General features: G+C 33.6%; 2 protein-coding genes across 2 annotated transcripts; one reads left to right on the top strand and one right to left on the bottom strand.

The window, feature by feature from the left end:
• Positions 1-5,167: 5,167 nt before the first annotated feature.
• LOC120086182 (leucine-rich repeat transmembrane protein kinase family protein) lies at positions 5,168-8,959 on the top strand. Its single transcript, XM_039042695.2, has 2 exons — positions 5,168-8,109; positions 8,365-8,959. The coding sequence occupies exons 1-2, from the start codon at positions 5,580-5,582 to the stop codon at positions 8,676-8,678; spliced, it is 2,844 nt and encodes a 947-aa protein (XP_038898623.2). The 5' UTR covers positions 5,168-5,579; the 3' UTR covers positions 8,679-8,959.
• A 1,397-nt stretch (positions 8,960-10,356) lies between these two features.
• On the bottom strand, positions 10,357-15,164 carry EMB3003 (2-oxoacid dehydrogenases acyltransferase family protein). The gene is made up of 6 exons (XM_039043272.2): positions 14,065-15,164; positions 13,666-13,857; positions 13,480-13,567; positions 11,037-11,107; positions 10,834-10,917; positions 10,357-10,750 (listed from the first exon to the last, which is right to left on the bottom strand). Exons 1-6 carry the CDS (start codon positions 14,908-14,910, stop codon positions 10,646-10,648), a joined length of 1,386 nt encoding a protein of 461 aa, XP_038899200.1. The 5' UTR covers positions 14,911-15,164; the 3' UTR covers positions 10,357-10,645.
• Positions 15,165-16,932: the final 1,768 nt, after the last annotated feature.

Raw genomic sequence — 16,932 nt, 5'->3', positions numbered from 1 at the left:
TTTATTTTATTTTATTTTTTTGGAAAAACATGATAAAATTTACCAAGATACTTGCTCTATTGCAACTTCCATAAAGGTTTTCTATTGGCAATATTAGGAAATTTCTTTTTCTATTTAAAAAAAATGCAATGTTATGGTTTTTCCAAAAAATACTTTAAATCAAAAATTGACTTTCTTCAATTGCTTTCCTTAAATAGGTAACAAAAATTACTTTTCCATGCCCATCTACTAAAATCTTAATAGCCCAATTTAAAGAGGACTTTCATACCACTGCTTGCTTTGAAATAAAAGAATGCAATAAAGTTTGGAAAGTTTTTTTTTTTTTTTTTTTTTTTTTTAAGTATTTCTAGACGATTTTTTTTTTCTTTCATTTGTATTCTAAAATTAAATAATAAAATCAAAATTCCTAAATTTGTTTATTTGAATGATAATGAAAAAAATTATTGAAGCCCTGATAAATTCATTTTATAAGATTGTCTTTCCTTACTATTTTAAAATAAATAAACAAAACCAATAAACATGAGACATTTAGAAAGTCAACATTTTTTTCATTTTACAAAAGGATTTACTTTAATAACATGAAAAAAATAGGGAAATTCTGATGAATAGAAAAATCTCAAAAATATTTACACTTTATAGCAAATGTTCTAAAAATACTTTGCATTTTTTAAACTTTTTACTATAAAGTGTAAATATTTTTAATTTTTAAAAAGAACCGAAAAAAAAATAAGAAAAAAAATATATTTTTGGTCCAGAGTTTTTACTCATATCTCACTTTAAGATACTGTGTGTACCACTATTTACAAACTACAATTAAGTATAGTAAGTACTATTTCAAAACTCTCTTTCTTTCCTTCGGTATTTACTATATACTACAATATTTGTTATTTATCACTCATTCTTCATTTTCTTTTTTACTACCATGTTTACTATTTTCTACCACAAAAATAGCTTATACCCAAAAATAGAAACTATTATAACTCAAACTAAAATAGTCAACCATAAACACTAACTATTATAAGCAACCGACTATTATTACCAATTATAATAGCCACTAACTATAATAACCAACTTAGAGCTACAAATGCCCCCAATGGGTTGTTTGGTTCGAGGGTATTGTGTATGGAAGTTGACACAAATATCCAAATCTCAAGTTTGTTTTTACAGTTTTCAATCTTTTGTGTGGGTCTAAGCTATTCTCAGACATCCTCATTTTTTACCGACAAGGTTTTATATTCCCGGCCAAAATTGTGGGTTTTCTCTTTTTCCTCTCTCCATCCCCTTTTTCATTTTATATATAATTTCATTTTGAATATAATTAATTAACTAATACTAATTTAACAAAAATAAGTTGAATATTTATTTCAATAAATCAACAACAATCTATTAAATATTTCCTTAACTTACTTTTACAATAAATTATTAAAGGAATGCAATTACTTTTTTTTTTTTACATAAATTATTAAGTAATTAGCTAACAATATCTTAAATCTAATTAATTGATAAATTAAGATTAATTAAATTTAGTTAGTACAAAAAATTATTTTTCAGTAATAATAATTTATTATTTTATTTTTAATAATCAATAAATTATTTATTGAGATCAATTTTAATTTGATCATTCTTTATGAATATATAATTATTAGGAACCTTTTTAAATATAAAAATATTTAAAACTATTTATACTTTGTAGCTAAAAGTTCCAAAAGTAAAGCACTCTTGGAACTTTTTGCTACAAAATGTAAATATTTTTGGGAATTCTCTATTTATAAGAATTATCCTAGTTATTATTGATTACTTATAATCAGTTAACTATTTATTGTGATTAATTTATATTATTTAATTCATTATTAACATATCATATTTTATATAAAAAAATTAGTATTCTCTATTAATATATCATATTTTGTTTATACAAATTTACCAATGTTGAACATAATAAATTATAAAAAGAATAAAGTATTAGATTATAATTAATGTGATGTTCCTTAAATATATTAATTGGTAATTTTAATTATAAATTACTCAATTTTTAAATATTTATAATTAAAATTATTATTGATACTTAATTAATTAACTTTTATCAATATATTGAATGATATTTATTGCTTAATTAATTAATCTATTAAAATTATATAAGATTTTCGTACTTAATTTCATAAATTAAATACAAACATAATTTTTATTCATAATATTCCGATAGTATTTCTCATGCACAACTAAACATAGTCATCTTTAATTCATAGACATCCTATTCCCACGTATGTTATTCACATCTATAAAATGAAACAGAAAAATAACTCGACAAGTAACTTAAAATGACATGGAAAAAATATATTTTTTAATCTTTTTCTCTCCTATTTCTCCCCCCTTCCCTCATCTCTCCCTCACCAACTCTTTTCTTTCAACCATTTCGACAAAGAAGATGTTCGGTTGCATTCATTGATAAATGGTTAGACAAATAAGAAATAATGATTTCTAGAATGATTGGATTTGTAGGTTTTTTTTTCTCTCTTGGCAAAGATTGATTAGGGATTTCAAGGTTGAAATCATTATCAAGGATTTTGAGATTTTACATTACTAGAGAGAAAAGGAAAAGATGTGATCATCTTCCCCATATTTATTGTGTTAATTTGGATGTTCATTTGATTAAACACATTGAAGTTCTTTTGGTTTGTGTTTTGATCCGTCATTGAAGGGTTTATTCAAATTTTCTTCCTTTTTCTCTATGTAAGGGTCTATGATCTTTAAGTTTTCTCTTATAACATTTCTTTCTTTTTTGTTGTCCCTCTACCATTATAATTATCTTACTTAGCAACCTTTTTAAATCCATTGGAGTGAGAATAAATAATGGCCTTTTTTTTTTCTCTTTTTTTCTTTATTTCTCTCTTATCTTCGAAAGATTAGAGATTCACAATCTCATTTCTCTCTCCCATCTCTTCTTCCCTCTCAATCTATTCGCAGAGGGTTGAAAAATGAGAGACAAAGAAAAACGAGAGAAAAAAAATAGAGAAATGGTTGAAAGAAAGAGTTTAGTGATAGATGGGAGAGGGCTAGTACGAGCGATGAAATCATCCAAAGGGGAGAAACGGGAAAAAGGGACGAAAGAGAAATGTTTAAAAAATATATTTTTTTTTCATGTCATTTTGTCATGTCAATTGTCCAATTTGTTTGATTTTAACAGCATTGTCAAAAGAGGAACCATTTAAACCTATTTCACAAAAGGACTAAAAAAATATGTCTCAAAAAAACTTAAGGACCAAAGTAACCTACGAGTAAGAACTCAATGACAAAAAATGTATTCTTCTAAAAAAAAATAAATATTTGTTCAAAATGTTATAGATGTTAATACGTTACACAACAGACCCTTGACCCTTTATCTTTTATTTGCATACTATGTTTGTATATTTTGGGTGCCCAATCACACCATCCAAAATCAAGTTGGTGGCCACTCCATTTTCCTCCTATTGGAAATAAAGCAAAACACAAGACATGAGAATTATTGGTGCCTAAACCAAAAAATTTGTAAGCCTATTTCAAGTTAAATAAGAGTTTAAGATAGGAGCATTGACAGATTCAAAGCTAGCCCCAAAGAAGGGTTGGATTATGAAGAAACATGCATTCAATCCATTTGCAAAATTGGTAACGATAAGAACTATTTTTTCTATGGTTGCTTTCAAAGGTGGACAATTGTGGTAGGTGGATGTGAAGAACACATTTCCCTATAGTGAATTAGATCAATAAGAATTTATGGAGAAACCAAGAGGATATATTTCTAAAGAATATTCCCACCATGTTTGTCTTTTGAAGAAGTCATCATATAGTCTTAAACAAGTGTCACGTGTTTGGTATGGTAAAATTGCTCAATACTTTATTTTTTGTCACGTGTTTGGTATTGGTCTTACTATACATAGAGGACATGATAATCCGGGAGATAATGAAGTTGAAATTTTCATGTTCAAAAATGATTTATTTATTTGTTTTCATATGAAGAACTCGGGAGAGGTTGGGTTGATTTTTTTGGTTTAGAAGTTGAAAAATTAGACCATGAATACTTTATTTCTCATTAAGGTTATGTGCAAAGGAGCTACTATAATGTTTTGGTATGGGGATTAAAGAAAAATATATTCTTATTAAAGGATCCTAGAGCAATCGGGTAACTGGTTCGTAGTTTAACATACCTTATAATTATTACATGGCTTGAGATTGCTTATTCTTTTGGCATAATTTCTTAGTTTATGTAAGATCCTAGAAACTCCCACCTAGATATGGTTAAAAAAATTCTAAGATATTTAAGGGATTTTTTTTACCATAGTCTTATATATGTATAAGAAAGTTGAAGATTTCTTGTTAATCGACTTTACTGATGCAGATTGGAAAGGGGACACACATGATAGACATTCAACTTCAAATTATTGCTTCAATATCGATTCAACTGCGATTACCTGGCATATCAAGAAGTCGTTTATAGTTTCTTTATCAAGCACTGAAGCTGAATATATAGCAACAACTATGGTTGCAAAAGAATGCATGCGGCTAAAAAGGTTTATGGAGGACATACTATGCAAAATTGATTATGTTGTGCTAATCTAATGTGACAATGAAAGTGTTGTTGAGCTTCCATCAAATCCAACATTTCATGGGTACATAAAATACATTGAAGTCGGTCATCACTATATCCGAGAGAAAACAAGAAGTTGAGTTGAAGGGAATTTCAACATATGAACAATTTGTTGAAAGTTTAAGCGAATTGTTAGGATTTTAAAAATAAGTTTATATTTTCATTGTATTATTGAAAAAAAAAAATCTATAAAATATAATAAATTAAGCAACAAAATGTTGTTGATATAAATATAATATAAACAATAGACATATTAATTTATTTAAAAATTTTAAAAAATCTATTTACTAATTTAAATTTATTTAAAAAAATTTTTGTTTTTATAATTTTTCAGAAACATCTATCTATTGTATTGATATTTTTATCTAAATTTTTTCATAAACTTTTTTTGAAAGAAAAAGCTAATAAAATTTTCGTAAAAGTGAAGTTTCATCAAAATTGACGTTTTAAACTTTACGGAGCCAAAGGTCAAGAGAAGGAAAGAAAAAAAAAAAAAAAAATTATATATATATATATATATATATATATAGTTTTGTACATTTTTCCAAAAGAACCCAAAACATACACAATCCTTACGCAGAGAGCAGCGGTATTTGTTAGGAAAGTTGTTCCACTGATAAACGCCTTTGGTGACATTTTGTAGCAAAGATCACTCCAATTTCCACGCGGATTTGAACAACAAAACCCCCAAAATTCAAAAGTTGAAGCGGAGACTTGGAATTCAAAGGAGCCTCGACTCTCTGACGCATTCAAATCCTCAAAGATGTTCAACCAAATCCTTGTTTTCACTCGAGTCTTCGTCTTCGTCTTCGCCTTCGCCTTCCTTTTCAATCCATCACTGTTTTCTTCACTTCACACCATTTTCTTTCCTCCTTAAACCCCAAACCCATTTCCCAAATTTCCCCTTCTTCATTTTCTTCTCTATCATCTTCCACCATTTGCCTGATTATCACTAGAAATGAGGCGTTTAGTGCCAACTCTGTATACCCTTTTCTGTTTCTTCTTCATTTCTTACTTCCCCATTGTGAAATCTGAGCTCTCCGCCACTCAATATGCTACCATGGTGGAGCTCTCTCGGCTTCTCCGTTTTTGGGATGTTAACAAGGAGCCGAATCCCTGTTCGTGGAAGGGGGTTGGATGCAATTTTGATAATTCCTCTGTTACTCACATTTTCCTTTCTGGGTCTTCTATTTCTTCCGACAACTTTTTGCCTGTTGTTTGCCAGATTGATACTCTACAGGCACTTGATTTCTCACAGAGCGGATTGAATCGTATTCCAGAGCAGTTCATCAAAGATTGTGGAGGGATTTCTGGGCTGAGATTGCTGAATTTTAGCAGCAACAAGTTAGTTGGTTCTTTGCCTAGTTTTGTTGGTTTTAAAAGGTTGGAGATCTTGGATTTATCTTTCAATCTCCTGAATGGAAGTGTTGGTTTGCAGTTGGATGAACTGGTTAGTCTTAAATGTTTAAACCTTAGTTCCAATAGTTTCAGTGGCATTCTTCCCACTAAAATTGGAAGGAACGATGCTTTGGAACAGCTCCAGCTTTCTAAGAACAAATTTCAGGGGACAATCTCAGAAGTTATTGCTAGTTTTATGAACTTGACTTTTATTGATCTTAGTGTAAATGATCTTTCTGGGTCTCTTCCATTGCAAATTGGGAGTCTCTCCAAGTTGGAGTTTCTGATTTTATCTGCAAATAATTTTGGTGGAGAAATTCCTGAAAGTCTTTCAAGAATCAGTTCTCTTGTGAGATTAGCAGCTCACCAAAATAGGTTTATTGGTAAGATTCCTAATGGGATTACAAATTATGTCAAGAATTTAGATCTTAGTTACAATAATATTAGTGGTTCCGTTCCAGTAGGCCTCTTATCCAAACCACAATTAGAGACTGTAGATTTGTCTCAGAATAAGTTAGTGGGGCCAGTTCCTGGAGATGTATCTTCTAGTTCTAACTTGGTTAGGTTGAGACTTGGAAGCAATATGTTGAATGGGACAATCCCTGAAACATTTGGAAATCTTCAGAAATTGATGTACTTGGAATTGGACAATAATAAGCTGACTGGTGTAATACCTAATGAGTTGGGTGCCTGCAAGAGTCTGTTGTTGTTGAATTTGGCCCACAATAACTTGTGGGGCAGACTGCCAACACAGTTTGGGAATCTTCAAGGTCTTCAAGCCTTGATACTTGAATCCAACAACCTGTCTGGAGAAATTCCATTAGAATTTATGCAACTAAAAAATTTGACGGTTCTAAATATTGGTTGGAACTCTCTCAATGGTTCGATACCTCCTTCAATATCTGAATTACTGAATCTTGTTAAAATGAATTTACAGGGTAATTATTTCTCTGGTGTGATACCTGATTCGATTGGCAGCATGAGTTCATTGTTGGATCTTCAACTGGGTAGAAACAAACTAACTAATCCAATTCCGGTAATGCCAGCGAATTTGCAGATTGCTTTGAACCTAAGCAACAACCATTTTGATGAGCCAATTCCAAAATCTTTTTCTGGACTTGTTAATTTGGAAGTGTTGGATCTCTCAAACAACCAGTTTTCAGGTGAGATTCCTGCGTTTCTGGTTCAATTGCCATCCTTGACAGAACTGAATCTTACTAACAATCAGCTCTCTGGTGTCATTCCATCATTTAAGAACTGGGTTTGGCTTGGCATAGAAGGAAACCCAAATCTTATTAATGAATCAACATTTGACACGCCTCCCTCATTTGAAAAGAAGAAAAAACCAATCATTGTGGCAATCGTCATTGTGGTTGTAGCTTTGTTTATTTCTGCTGCATCGGCAATTTTCATTATCTTCATGTGGAGACGTAATTGGAAGGGGAATACCAATGAATCTCAAGTGGAAGATGCTCCTATGACAACGGTTATTCAGGGGAAACTATTATCTCTTAGTGTCATCCACCGGTCCAATATCGACTTTGCTGAAGCCATGAAGGCAGTTTCTGAGCCATCTAACATTAATGTGAAAACTCGGTTTTCTACTTACTATAAAGTTGTCATGCCATGTGGATCAAGCTATTATGTCAAGAAACTCAAGTGGAGTGACAAAATATGTCAGCCAGGAAGCCATGATAAGTTTGGAAAACAGCTGGGGGTCCTTGGGAGACTTAGTAATTCAAATATCATGACACCTCTGGCTTACGATTTGACTACTGAAAGTGCTTACCTTTTCTTTGAATATGCTCCCAAGGGCACTCTTTTCGATGTTCTCCATGGTAGCTCAGGAAACGTCCTTGATTGGTCAAGTCGATACAGCATAGCCATAGGAGCAGCTCAGGGTCTCACGTTTCTGCACGGATGCACATCTGGTCCGGTACTTCTCCTTGATTTATCTAGTAAAAGCATTTTTCTCAAGTCCCTCAAGGAGCCTCAAATTGGTGACATTGAGCTTTGCAAGGTGATCGATCCCTCAAAGAGCACTGGAAGCCTTTCAATGGTAGCTGGTTCTGTTGGCTATATTCCTCCTGGTAAGAGAACTGTCACCTTATTTTCAGAAACAAAAACTTCACTTAGCAAATCTAATCTATCTCATCATGTACTACTTCAAGACTGTAGGTATAGGTAGAGCTATGCACCCTTCCTGTATGCCCGTCAGCTCTGGTTTTGGGTTTCCATGATATTTCCATGTTTCCAATTATGTTGATCATGAAAAGTTGATTCTGAGGGAACTAACCATAGTGCTTGAGTTTATAACATGTTCTCCTTTTTGGATGTGATTGCAGAGTATGCTTACACAATGAGAGTATCACCGGCTGGCAACGTCTACAGTTTCGGAGTGATTTTACTCGAATTACTGTCAGGAAAGACAGCAGTGAGTGAGGGAGCTGAGTTGGCAAAGACTGTGCTAGGTTACCACTCCAAGCAGCATCAGAAATGGGAGCTGCAAATTCTGGATGATAATATCAGCAAAACATCATCGTACGTTCAAAGCCAGATAAGAGCAGTCCTTAAAGTAGCCATTTCGTGTGTATCACCTTCACCCGAAGCAAGGCCAAAAATGAAGACGGTCCTAAGAATGCTCGTTAATGCAAGATAAACCAATATTGCTTCTCCCTACTATCAACTATGGACTGGAAAGCAGCTATGGACTCTTCATGTATGAGGTGATAAATCTTACCTCTACTTATTTAGTTTGTGATATTAAGAATTGATATTGTGCTGGTAGGTTTGAGCATCTACTCCATGTAAGATGTAAACCAATAGAATAGAAATATGATGAATCTTATGTTGTAATGTGATAGATTTTGTTTACTTATAGATCAATAAATAAGTATGTAAATAAGTGTTTGAAGGCATATCCTTCTTTTCTATCCTTAACCTGGTGTCTCCTGCTAATTCATGGATGGTTTGTTCATTCCTTTTGTGATTATGTCTCTCTACCTTTCACTCTCCATCCTTCTAAGATCTAGGGATAATGTTTGGATGCAGGTGAAAATTGTGTTCTTAGTTTGTCTTGTCTTGTTTTGTTGTTTTGTTTTTTGTTTTTTTTTGTTTTTTTTTTTTTTTTTGTAGAATGACTTTTTATGAGTTGTGATATGGTGATTTGTAAAGGTAGTAATCACAATTGAAACAATTTATCAAGATGATGAACGAAAATCACATTCAAGAATTTGAAGTAAACAATCTTAGGGTTTTATTAATTCAAACTCTGTGAAGTTTCCTATTGTATCCATTTACACCTTCATTTAGACTTGTTTGAAAACCGTCGTGTGAGATTTGTAATTGTATCAATTGAACTCTTAAATTGTTATAAGTAAATCAAATAAAATCATTTTTTTAAAGATGATTAGCAAAAATTGTTCATCCATAAATTCTTTCACAAGTGTAACTTTTTTAAATGTCAGATTAACAAAATGGACGATTATAATCATAATCGAGAGTCTAAATTGATTTGCTAAGTTTAGAGTTTAATTCATAATATTGTAACTCCCAAATGATATTTATCTATGTTTATAAAAGTTTAGAATTTAAATTGATACAATCATTAATTATAGGTTTTAATTGATACAACTTCCAAAGTTCATGAATATAAATTAATTTTTTTCCAAAATAATACTATATTTTATAATATCATTTTTTTAAACATGTTTTCCCTTAATTTGAAAACCATTTTTAAAATTTTACTTATTCTAGCAATTTAACTTTAGTTTATGAATACTTTCCAAAAAAACACTTGAGTTTGTGAATAATTCTGTAGTATTTCTTACCGTGCGTTAAAGATTACACTTTATACCAAGAATTTTCATACCTACAAAATTTGCCCATATATTGTGATAATTCTTTTATGCATTATGATGGCACAATCTCATAAATAAATTGCAAGCATAAAGGTAAAAAGTAGGATATAAAAAATAGGTCAAATATTATTTTAATGAAAGAAAATACAAGATTGCCTAAAAAAATGACCATAGAAAATAAGAAGGTTAGGTATGGTAAAGTGTTCGTTTCAAGAACTAAATATGAGCAGTCTTATTTCATATTTAGAACACATTTGATAGATACTCCTTTCATTTTGGTGGGATAATGGAAATATTCACTCATTTAAATTGTCATTCTAAAGTTTAACTAATATCTAGAGTATTGAGAGATGTGATGATAATGGTAATTAACTTACATAATTCTCTTCAGAGACTTCATAATGGTGGAACATAAGAATTACTTTGTAGTTCTTCAATCCAATGATTTAATGAAGAATTTTGTCCACATTTCCAACATGAAAAAACTAAGTATATGAATTCCATTTGAATATAAGTTCTAAATACAACTCAATTAAAAAGGGGGAAAAAACAAATAATAGTTCATCTTCCTTCAAAATTCTGCTTTTGTTCTTCACTCAGCATGGGCAACAGCAGATTATGAATAATTTTCTTACTTTATAGTTAACTACCACATTTCATGGAGATCACATCTGACTCAAATATGTGTGGAAAAAGAACATCAAATCATAAGAAGAAAACTAGAGAAAAAAGAAAAGAAATTTGGGGGGTTAAAATGCAAGTAAAACTATAGTGTTAGGTCTTTAGGGTCCTCAATGATTTTTGCCAAGGTTTGCAAGAAAGTAGCAAGATCTGCACCGTAGATTACTCGATGATCCGCTGTTACATTTACCTGCAAATTTTCAAGATCCAAAAAATAAGGATACAGAGGCCTACTCTAAAATATGTACAGTAAGAATAATCCGAGCTCATTACCTGCATTTGGTTTTTCTTGCCAATTCGACCATCTTTAGTACCTACAACTGTGGGGATAGATGCGCCTACTGCCATGATTGCTCCCTGCAGAAATTAGGTTCCTAATATTAATAACTAGGCTGAGAGAAGAGAGGTATATGCAGAAAGGTACTCCGGCCGAGAACAAAATGAGGAAAGAAAAGTAGAAGAGTAACGATACTAACAGTTCCGGGTGGCAGAATTGCGTCGAATCGATCCACACCAAACATGCCAAGGTTAGAGAGAGTGAATGTCCCTGCACAACGAAGAAGCAGATGGGAGAAATAAGAGAAGATTAAAAGTGCGTATGTAGCTCCGATGATGAACTTGGAAAGCAACAGAGAAATTATTCAGGTAAAAATAAAATTTAACCAAACTAAGGCAAAGTATGGTACTCTGAACTGTGTAACTAAACTACACGTATGACATATTAAACCAAATTAGTCAGAGCTCGTCCTATAATATGTTGTTGCTTTCAGTTTTCTATTTCTAAATATTATAATGCATTTTTATTTCAGAGCTCGGAGTTGGAAGGACATTGAATGAGTTCTTGTCCACTTGAAGGTTATTGCGTTTCAATTTATGCATAAGACTTGAAATAATCTCCACTTGAGAAGGGGTTTGCAAGACGGAGAGTTTGAAGAATAGTGTAGCTTAGTTAGATGTGGTCCAAGATATTTCCCTAAGAAATATCAAAGATAGAATTAACGATGTACCTAACTCTACCAGGACATTTTCTGTGGAGTCAGCGACCATTCTCTCTCTCAAGGCCCTAACTTTCAAGACCAGAATCCTAGAAAGATTAATTGGAAAGGGACTAGTCCTAAGAAAACCAAATATGGTCCTTTGCTTGCTGTGGAGAAATTAGAAATTTGAATAAAATTTTTAAAAAAAAGTTAATCCGCACAACCCCAAATCTCCTCAGGTTTTCCATGTGTGGTGATGAATCGCAAGATCATCCTTTTCTCCACTGTTCTTTGGCTAAGCAAGCGTTGGATCTATCTGCAATCTTTTCAACTAGATGATTACGGTTGGTGGCTTCACGTTAAAGCCAAGGTGCAATGGTCTAGTGTTCCTAGAAAGGAATTTCAGAATCTTCACAGCCGTTGTTAATTTAAAAAACCATGTACAGTATATAACCTCTAATGGTGTTGCAGACTTCATAGTTTATTCTTCAGAAAGGGTTGAAACAACCTTAAAGAAGGCATTCTTAGGATGTTTCAATGGTTTTCTTAAAATAAGGTGGTCAATACTAGTACTACGAATATTTTTTGGTAGAAGAAACATTTCATTGATAGAATGAAATCCGAGGAGAACCCCAAACATCAAGAGATTGTCAATTATTGACTGAAAGAGATAGGCTATAATGAATAAAAGGGTGCTTAGTTCTACATCAAGAAAAAACAATGGCCAAAACAACGCCATAGAACTATTAAAGGAGCTTTAGTCACGAAAAAAGCCTTCTATTTTCTTCACCCCACCAACTCCAAAAAAGTGCACGCAGCAGAGTCAACAAAATCATCTGCTTAGTACCATCAAAAGGATGACCCACCAAATGTCCACTTAATAGACATATAAGGCAATCGACGTTGCAGACGATCAGCAATATTGATGGCATCCAAGCTAAGCTCCCAAAGAAAGATTTTAATCTTTTTAGGATAACGATCTTTCCAGATCACAAAATAAAGGTCAGACAATATAGGATCCACTATGCCCACCAAATCAACCATAAGGGATTTAACAGTAAAACCTAAAGAGGGATCAAACGGCCAAAACCAAGAATCAAAAAAGGGTCAGTCTGACAGAGGCTGGGTGATGAATGTGCTAGGGCTCTTTCATCAAACTATTTTAAATATGGAAAGGAGGGGGCATTAAAAAAATCCTCAGACTTCATGAGGTTAAAATCTCGGAGTCTCCACAAAGACCTCCCTAGCTAAGCTACTCCCTCTTCTCCCTTTCCTGCCCTTATAAAGGAGAGAGAACTTACTCACTAACCATGAATTCACACATTTACACTCTCATTCTACATCACTTTCTCACTTGCCCTCTTTCTGAATAATCAACAATGTCACTCCATTGCTCCTACTTGGACTCACGCTCATTCTTCTAAGCACATATAAAATAAGCTGACAGATTTCTACTCCCATCATTAAATTAGTCAACTCATGAACAATCCAAAAGAACATATAAAATGAATCTACCACATACTTGAGTACCTCAGAGTGACCTTAGGAGAAGGTTTGCACTTTAAGAAAATTAACAAATGAAATGTTCAAGTCTTTTGTGATGTGCACTCCACGAGTCACATCAGACTTATCACCATATAAAAGAAATGGTAATCCATTATCCTTCTTTATCATTTCATCTATTCATTTCCTCAGTTTTTCTTGACTATACCGAGTTGAGTTCCTCTTCCTTTGACAAGCTTTATTTTACAAAACCCTTCTTCAGCTATCTTGGAATTTCCTTCTTATACTTTTTGGAGCATTGGGAATCATACCTTCTTTTATTATATTTCTTCCTTCTCAAATTGAATAAAACAAACTAACTTTCTCCGTAGATATGCAAGCAAACTGCTATTTCCTCCTTGTTGAAACGAGGTTGAAATATAAACTAATGAAAAAGTACCAGTGTTGTATTCCTGAGGTTGCAGCTGCTTGGCTCGAGCCTTGTCAACTAACTCCTTCCACTTTCTAGACAGAGAATAAATGTCCACCTAAAGCACAAATCAAGTGTAAACAATCCAAGATTAAATAATTAACAGAGCATTTGAAATAGTAGAAAAACTTAAGGAAACAAATAGAAAATTAGAACCTTATCCGCATCTTGAAGCACTGGTGTGATCAAGCCACCATCAATGGCAACAGCAACTGCAATATTGATGCTGCTATTATAAGTAAAGCTCTTACCATCCCTACAACTTGAATTTACTACAGGATGTTTAGTCAATGCTAGAGCTGTAGCCTTGGCAAGCAACGCTGTCATGGTCACTCCCTTTGATTTAATCTAAGAAACATAAATCACTACCAATTATTATTAGCAGGGCAGAAGACAACATCTGATTCCATCCACTCAAAAAGAAAGTCGATTCAATTTCTATCAAACCATGAAAAAATTCTCACGAATAACATGTCCAACATAAGTTTGAAAGCCAGTTTCAAAGAACGGAAAAAGGCAATGAATCAATGATCGTCTCAAAATGGATTAATTTACCTTTTTGTAAAGAGCATCAAGCGCATCTGTTGTAATGGTATACCCCACTCTGAAAGTGGGCACCGCGAGACTCTCCACCATGTTCCTACTCACCGCCCCTTGCATTGTGGTAAACGGCACAGTGGTTCCCAACTCCAGTGATGGGGCGGGCTTCACACCGCCTCCCGGAGCCGGAACTGAGCTAGCAGCAGCAGAAGCCGCAGCTTCAACATCCTTAGCCACAATTCTCCCCAGTGGCCCAGTCCCCACCACGGTCGCCAGCTCCACATTCAACTCCTTAGCCAACTTCTTTGCATACGGAGACGCCACAATTCTCTTCCCCTCTTCAGATGCAGGGTGAGTGGAAGCCACAACAACCGGAGCCGCCTTCGCCGCCGCAACGGGTGCCGCTGGTGCAGCAACTGCAATGGCAGGACTCTTCTCCGGCGGAGGTGCCGAAGCCGGAGAAGCCGGAGAGATTGCAGCTTTAGACTTAGCCTCAGAAATCTCATCCTCAGTCTCAGCCAAAAGCGCGATTGCAGATCCAACAGGCGCAACGCCTCCTTCATCAACCATAATGGCAGCGAGATAGCCATCATAGAAAGTCTCGACGTCCATATCGGCCTTATCGGACTCAACGACAACAACACTCTCGCCCTTGGCGAGCTTGTCGCCTTCAGTCTTGATCCAGGACACAATCTTGCCCTCGGTCATGGTAGAGCTGAGAGCAGGCATGAAGATCTCGCGGATCTTGGCCTGGACTTGGAGAGACCGCCGTGAAGGGTGAAATGGGGGTCGGAGAAATGGCCTCCGCCGGAGAGATGGGGAGGAGGCGGCGACGAAGGAGGTGTTGAGAAGATGAGCCATTGAATTGAATGGAATCAACAGAGCAAAGAGAGAGAGATGGAAATGGAGAGTGAGTGAGTTTTTGTTCTATGTAAGGATTTGTATGAAGAGAGAAGTTCTCGAACTCATCGAAATTGGACGGAGGTCTCAACCACCTTACCTGTTCAAAATCAATTACCTTTCTCCCTTTCCCTCTTTCTTCTCTACCGATTGGTTTTTTTTTTTTCTTTTTTTTCTTTTTTCCACCATAATTTCAACCTATGACCTCCACAATTAACATATCAATTATACTTTTTTAAATTTTAATATATTATTCCAATTTTCTATAATTTGATAATTTGATTCTATCAATATTTATAGTTTAGAGATGGTTTATGCATATTGTCATATTTAATAGCTTACTTATAATATTTCCTAAGTTTAGGAGGTGATTGATTACATTGAAAGTTCCAAGTGTTGTGAGAGGTTTTGGGTATAGAGTACATCCTATGATACTTGTTTCATTGGTTTTAATACAAATGGGTGATTGTTAGGATTTATGCCCTAATATGAGTAATAACTTAAAGAGTCTGTTGTATTGATAGCATACATAGTAAGCTATCCTTGGGGTTAAATTATTGCGAGTTTTGAAATATTATTTTGCGTTTTCACGTTTTTATTTGGTTATTTTGTAGGATTTGAGCAATTGAAGTGAAATTAGAGAATATGATGAGAATATTGAAAAAATTAAGGCTCTTGAAGATAATTTGATGACTCTAGGAAAAAGGGAGAATAATTAAACAAGAAAAATTGAAGAATGAATTGAAATGCCTATTGTAACCGGCCAAGCCAATTAGACCGAGATAGTAGTGTCAAGAAGTTGCCCATAGTGTCTCAATGCTACAAACTTTGACCCAAAAAAAAAAAAAAAAAAGTATGCAACGTGCATGCTAAGGCCATTTTCGTAATTTTATGGTTAGCATTGAAACGCTCCCCTAGCATCTCGACACTACAATAGAGATTTCTATACATCCCTCTTTTTCAGCCAAATTTTGAAAAATCTCTAAATATAAAAATGTTTATTTTCAATTTCTACCAAAGTAAGACATGTCATGAAATGCATATATTTTAGTAATATTTTGATACTTTTACATAGTGAAAATAGCATTTACATGTGTTTTGCCCAACATGTGGACTTAAAAGGGACAACTTAATCATGTGAAGGTCCTTTTATTATTCAAAGTAGGTTTTTTCCCCTTGTTTTAGATGATTTTATGAGCATTTACAAGGAATTTTGACTGTTTTACAGAATTTGCTGTCAATGCACTTGCATTGTTGAAGTTGATGCGCCCACATCAAAATCCTAATTTCCAAAATTATGTCCAGTCGTCCACAGTTACTATTCTCTCAATCCAAAATCATTTTTCCATGCCCGAATTGCTTGGTAAACCCCCAGAGCACCATTTTTGACCTCCTATTAACCGATATAGGCCTATAAAAGGATGGGAAGCTTCCTTCTTCGAGGATATCCAAAATTCGGCCACCCTTGGACATGATCTCACCCTCCCTCTCAATTTGAAAATCTTAAAGAACAAAAGTTTCTCTAAAGAATATTAGCTTTACGTCATCCCTATCCCATGAGAATGCCTATGCTTCATATATATTTAACTTGAGCATTTTCTTTGTTGAATTTATGGATAAAAATTGTTAAGTTAAATTAATCACTTAATTTAGCAATCTAGTAGAGTCTTAATGCTGAGAAGGTTCAAATGTAAACTGATATCATAAAAGAATATGGAACTAAAAGTCTAGAAGTAGGATTGTCACGCAGCTTTTGAAATAAGGTACACTATAGGATAAAAAAATCGCATGAAAGTAATCTAAGATTCAGCTAACCATAGAAATATAGAAATTAATTGCTTAGAGCTCCTAAAGAAACTTGACATAATACCAAAAAGGAAAAACTTTTTGTCCATGTCTAAGTCATTGTCCAGGTATGATGTAGCCACATTGCTCAAGGTATATAGCCTTTGTGGTTGAAACATAACTGCACCTTTGTTCATC

The sequence above is a fragment of the Benincasa hispida genome, chromosome 9 (genome assembly GCF_027475165.1).
Source record: "Benincasa hispida cultivar pf3 chromosome 9, pf3_genome.v1.1, whole genome shotgun sequence".
Taxonomy (NCBI): Eukaryota; Viridiplantae; Streptophyta; class Magnoliopsida; order Cucurbitales; family Cucurbitaceae; genus Benincasa; species Benincasa hispida.
The sequence above is the reverse complement of the archived record's forward strand: the minus strand, read 5'-3'. Positions and strand labels throughout refer to the sequence as shown.

Bases quoted from the DNA above. Each gene is read 5' to 3' on its own strand.
- EMB3003 (XM_039043272.2), bottom strand. From the start codon at position 14,910: ATGGCTCATCTTCTCAACACCTCCTTCGTCGCCGCCTCCTCCCCATCT. The intron at 13,568-13,665 runs GTTCTAATTTTC...TTTGTGCTTTAG, and splicing joins TGCTTCAAGATGCGGATAAG to GTGGACATTTATTCTCTGTC. The intron at 11,108-13,479 runs GTACTTTTTCAT...TTCGTTGTGCAG, and splicing joins ACCTCAGGAATACAACACTG to GGACATTCACTCTCTCTAAC.
- LOC120086182 (XM_039042695.2), top strand. From the start codon at position 5,580: ATGAGGCGTTTAGTGCCAACTCTGTATACCCTTTTCTGTTTCTTCTTC. The intron at 8,110-8,364 runs GTAAGAGAACTG...ATGTGATTGCAG, and splicing joins TGTTGGCTATATTCCTCCTG to AGTATGCTTACACAATGAGA.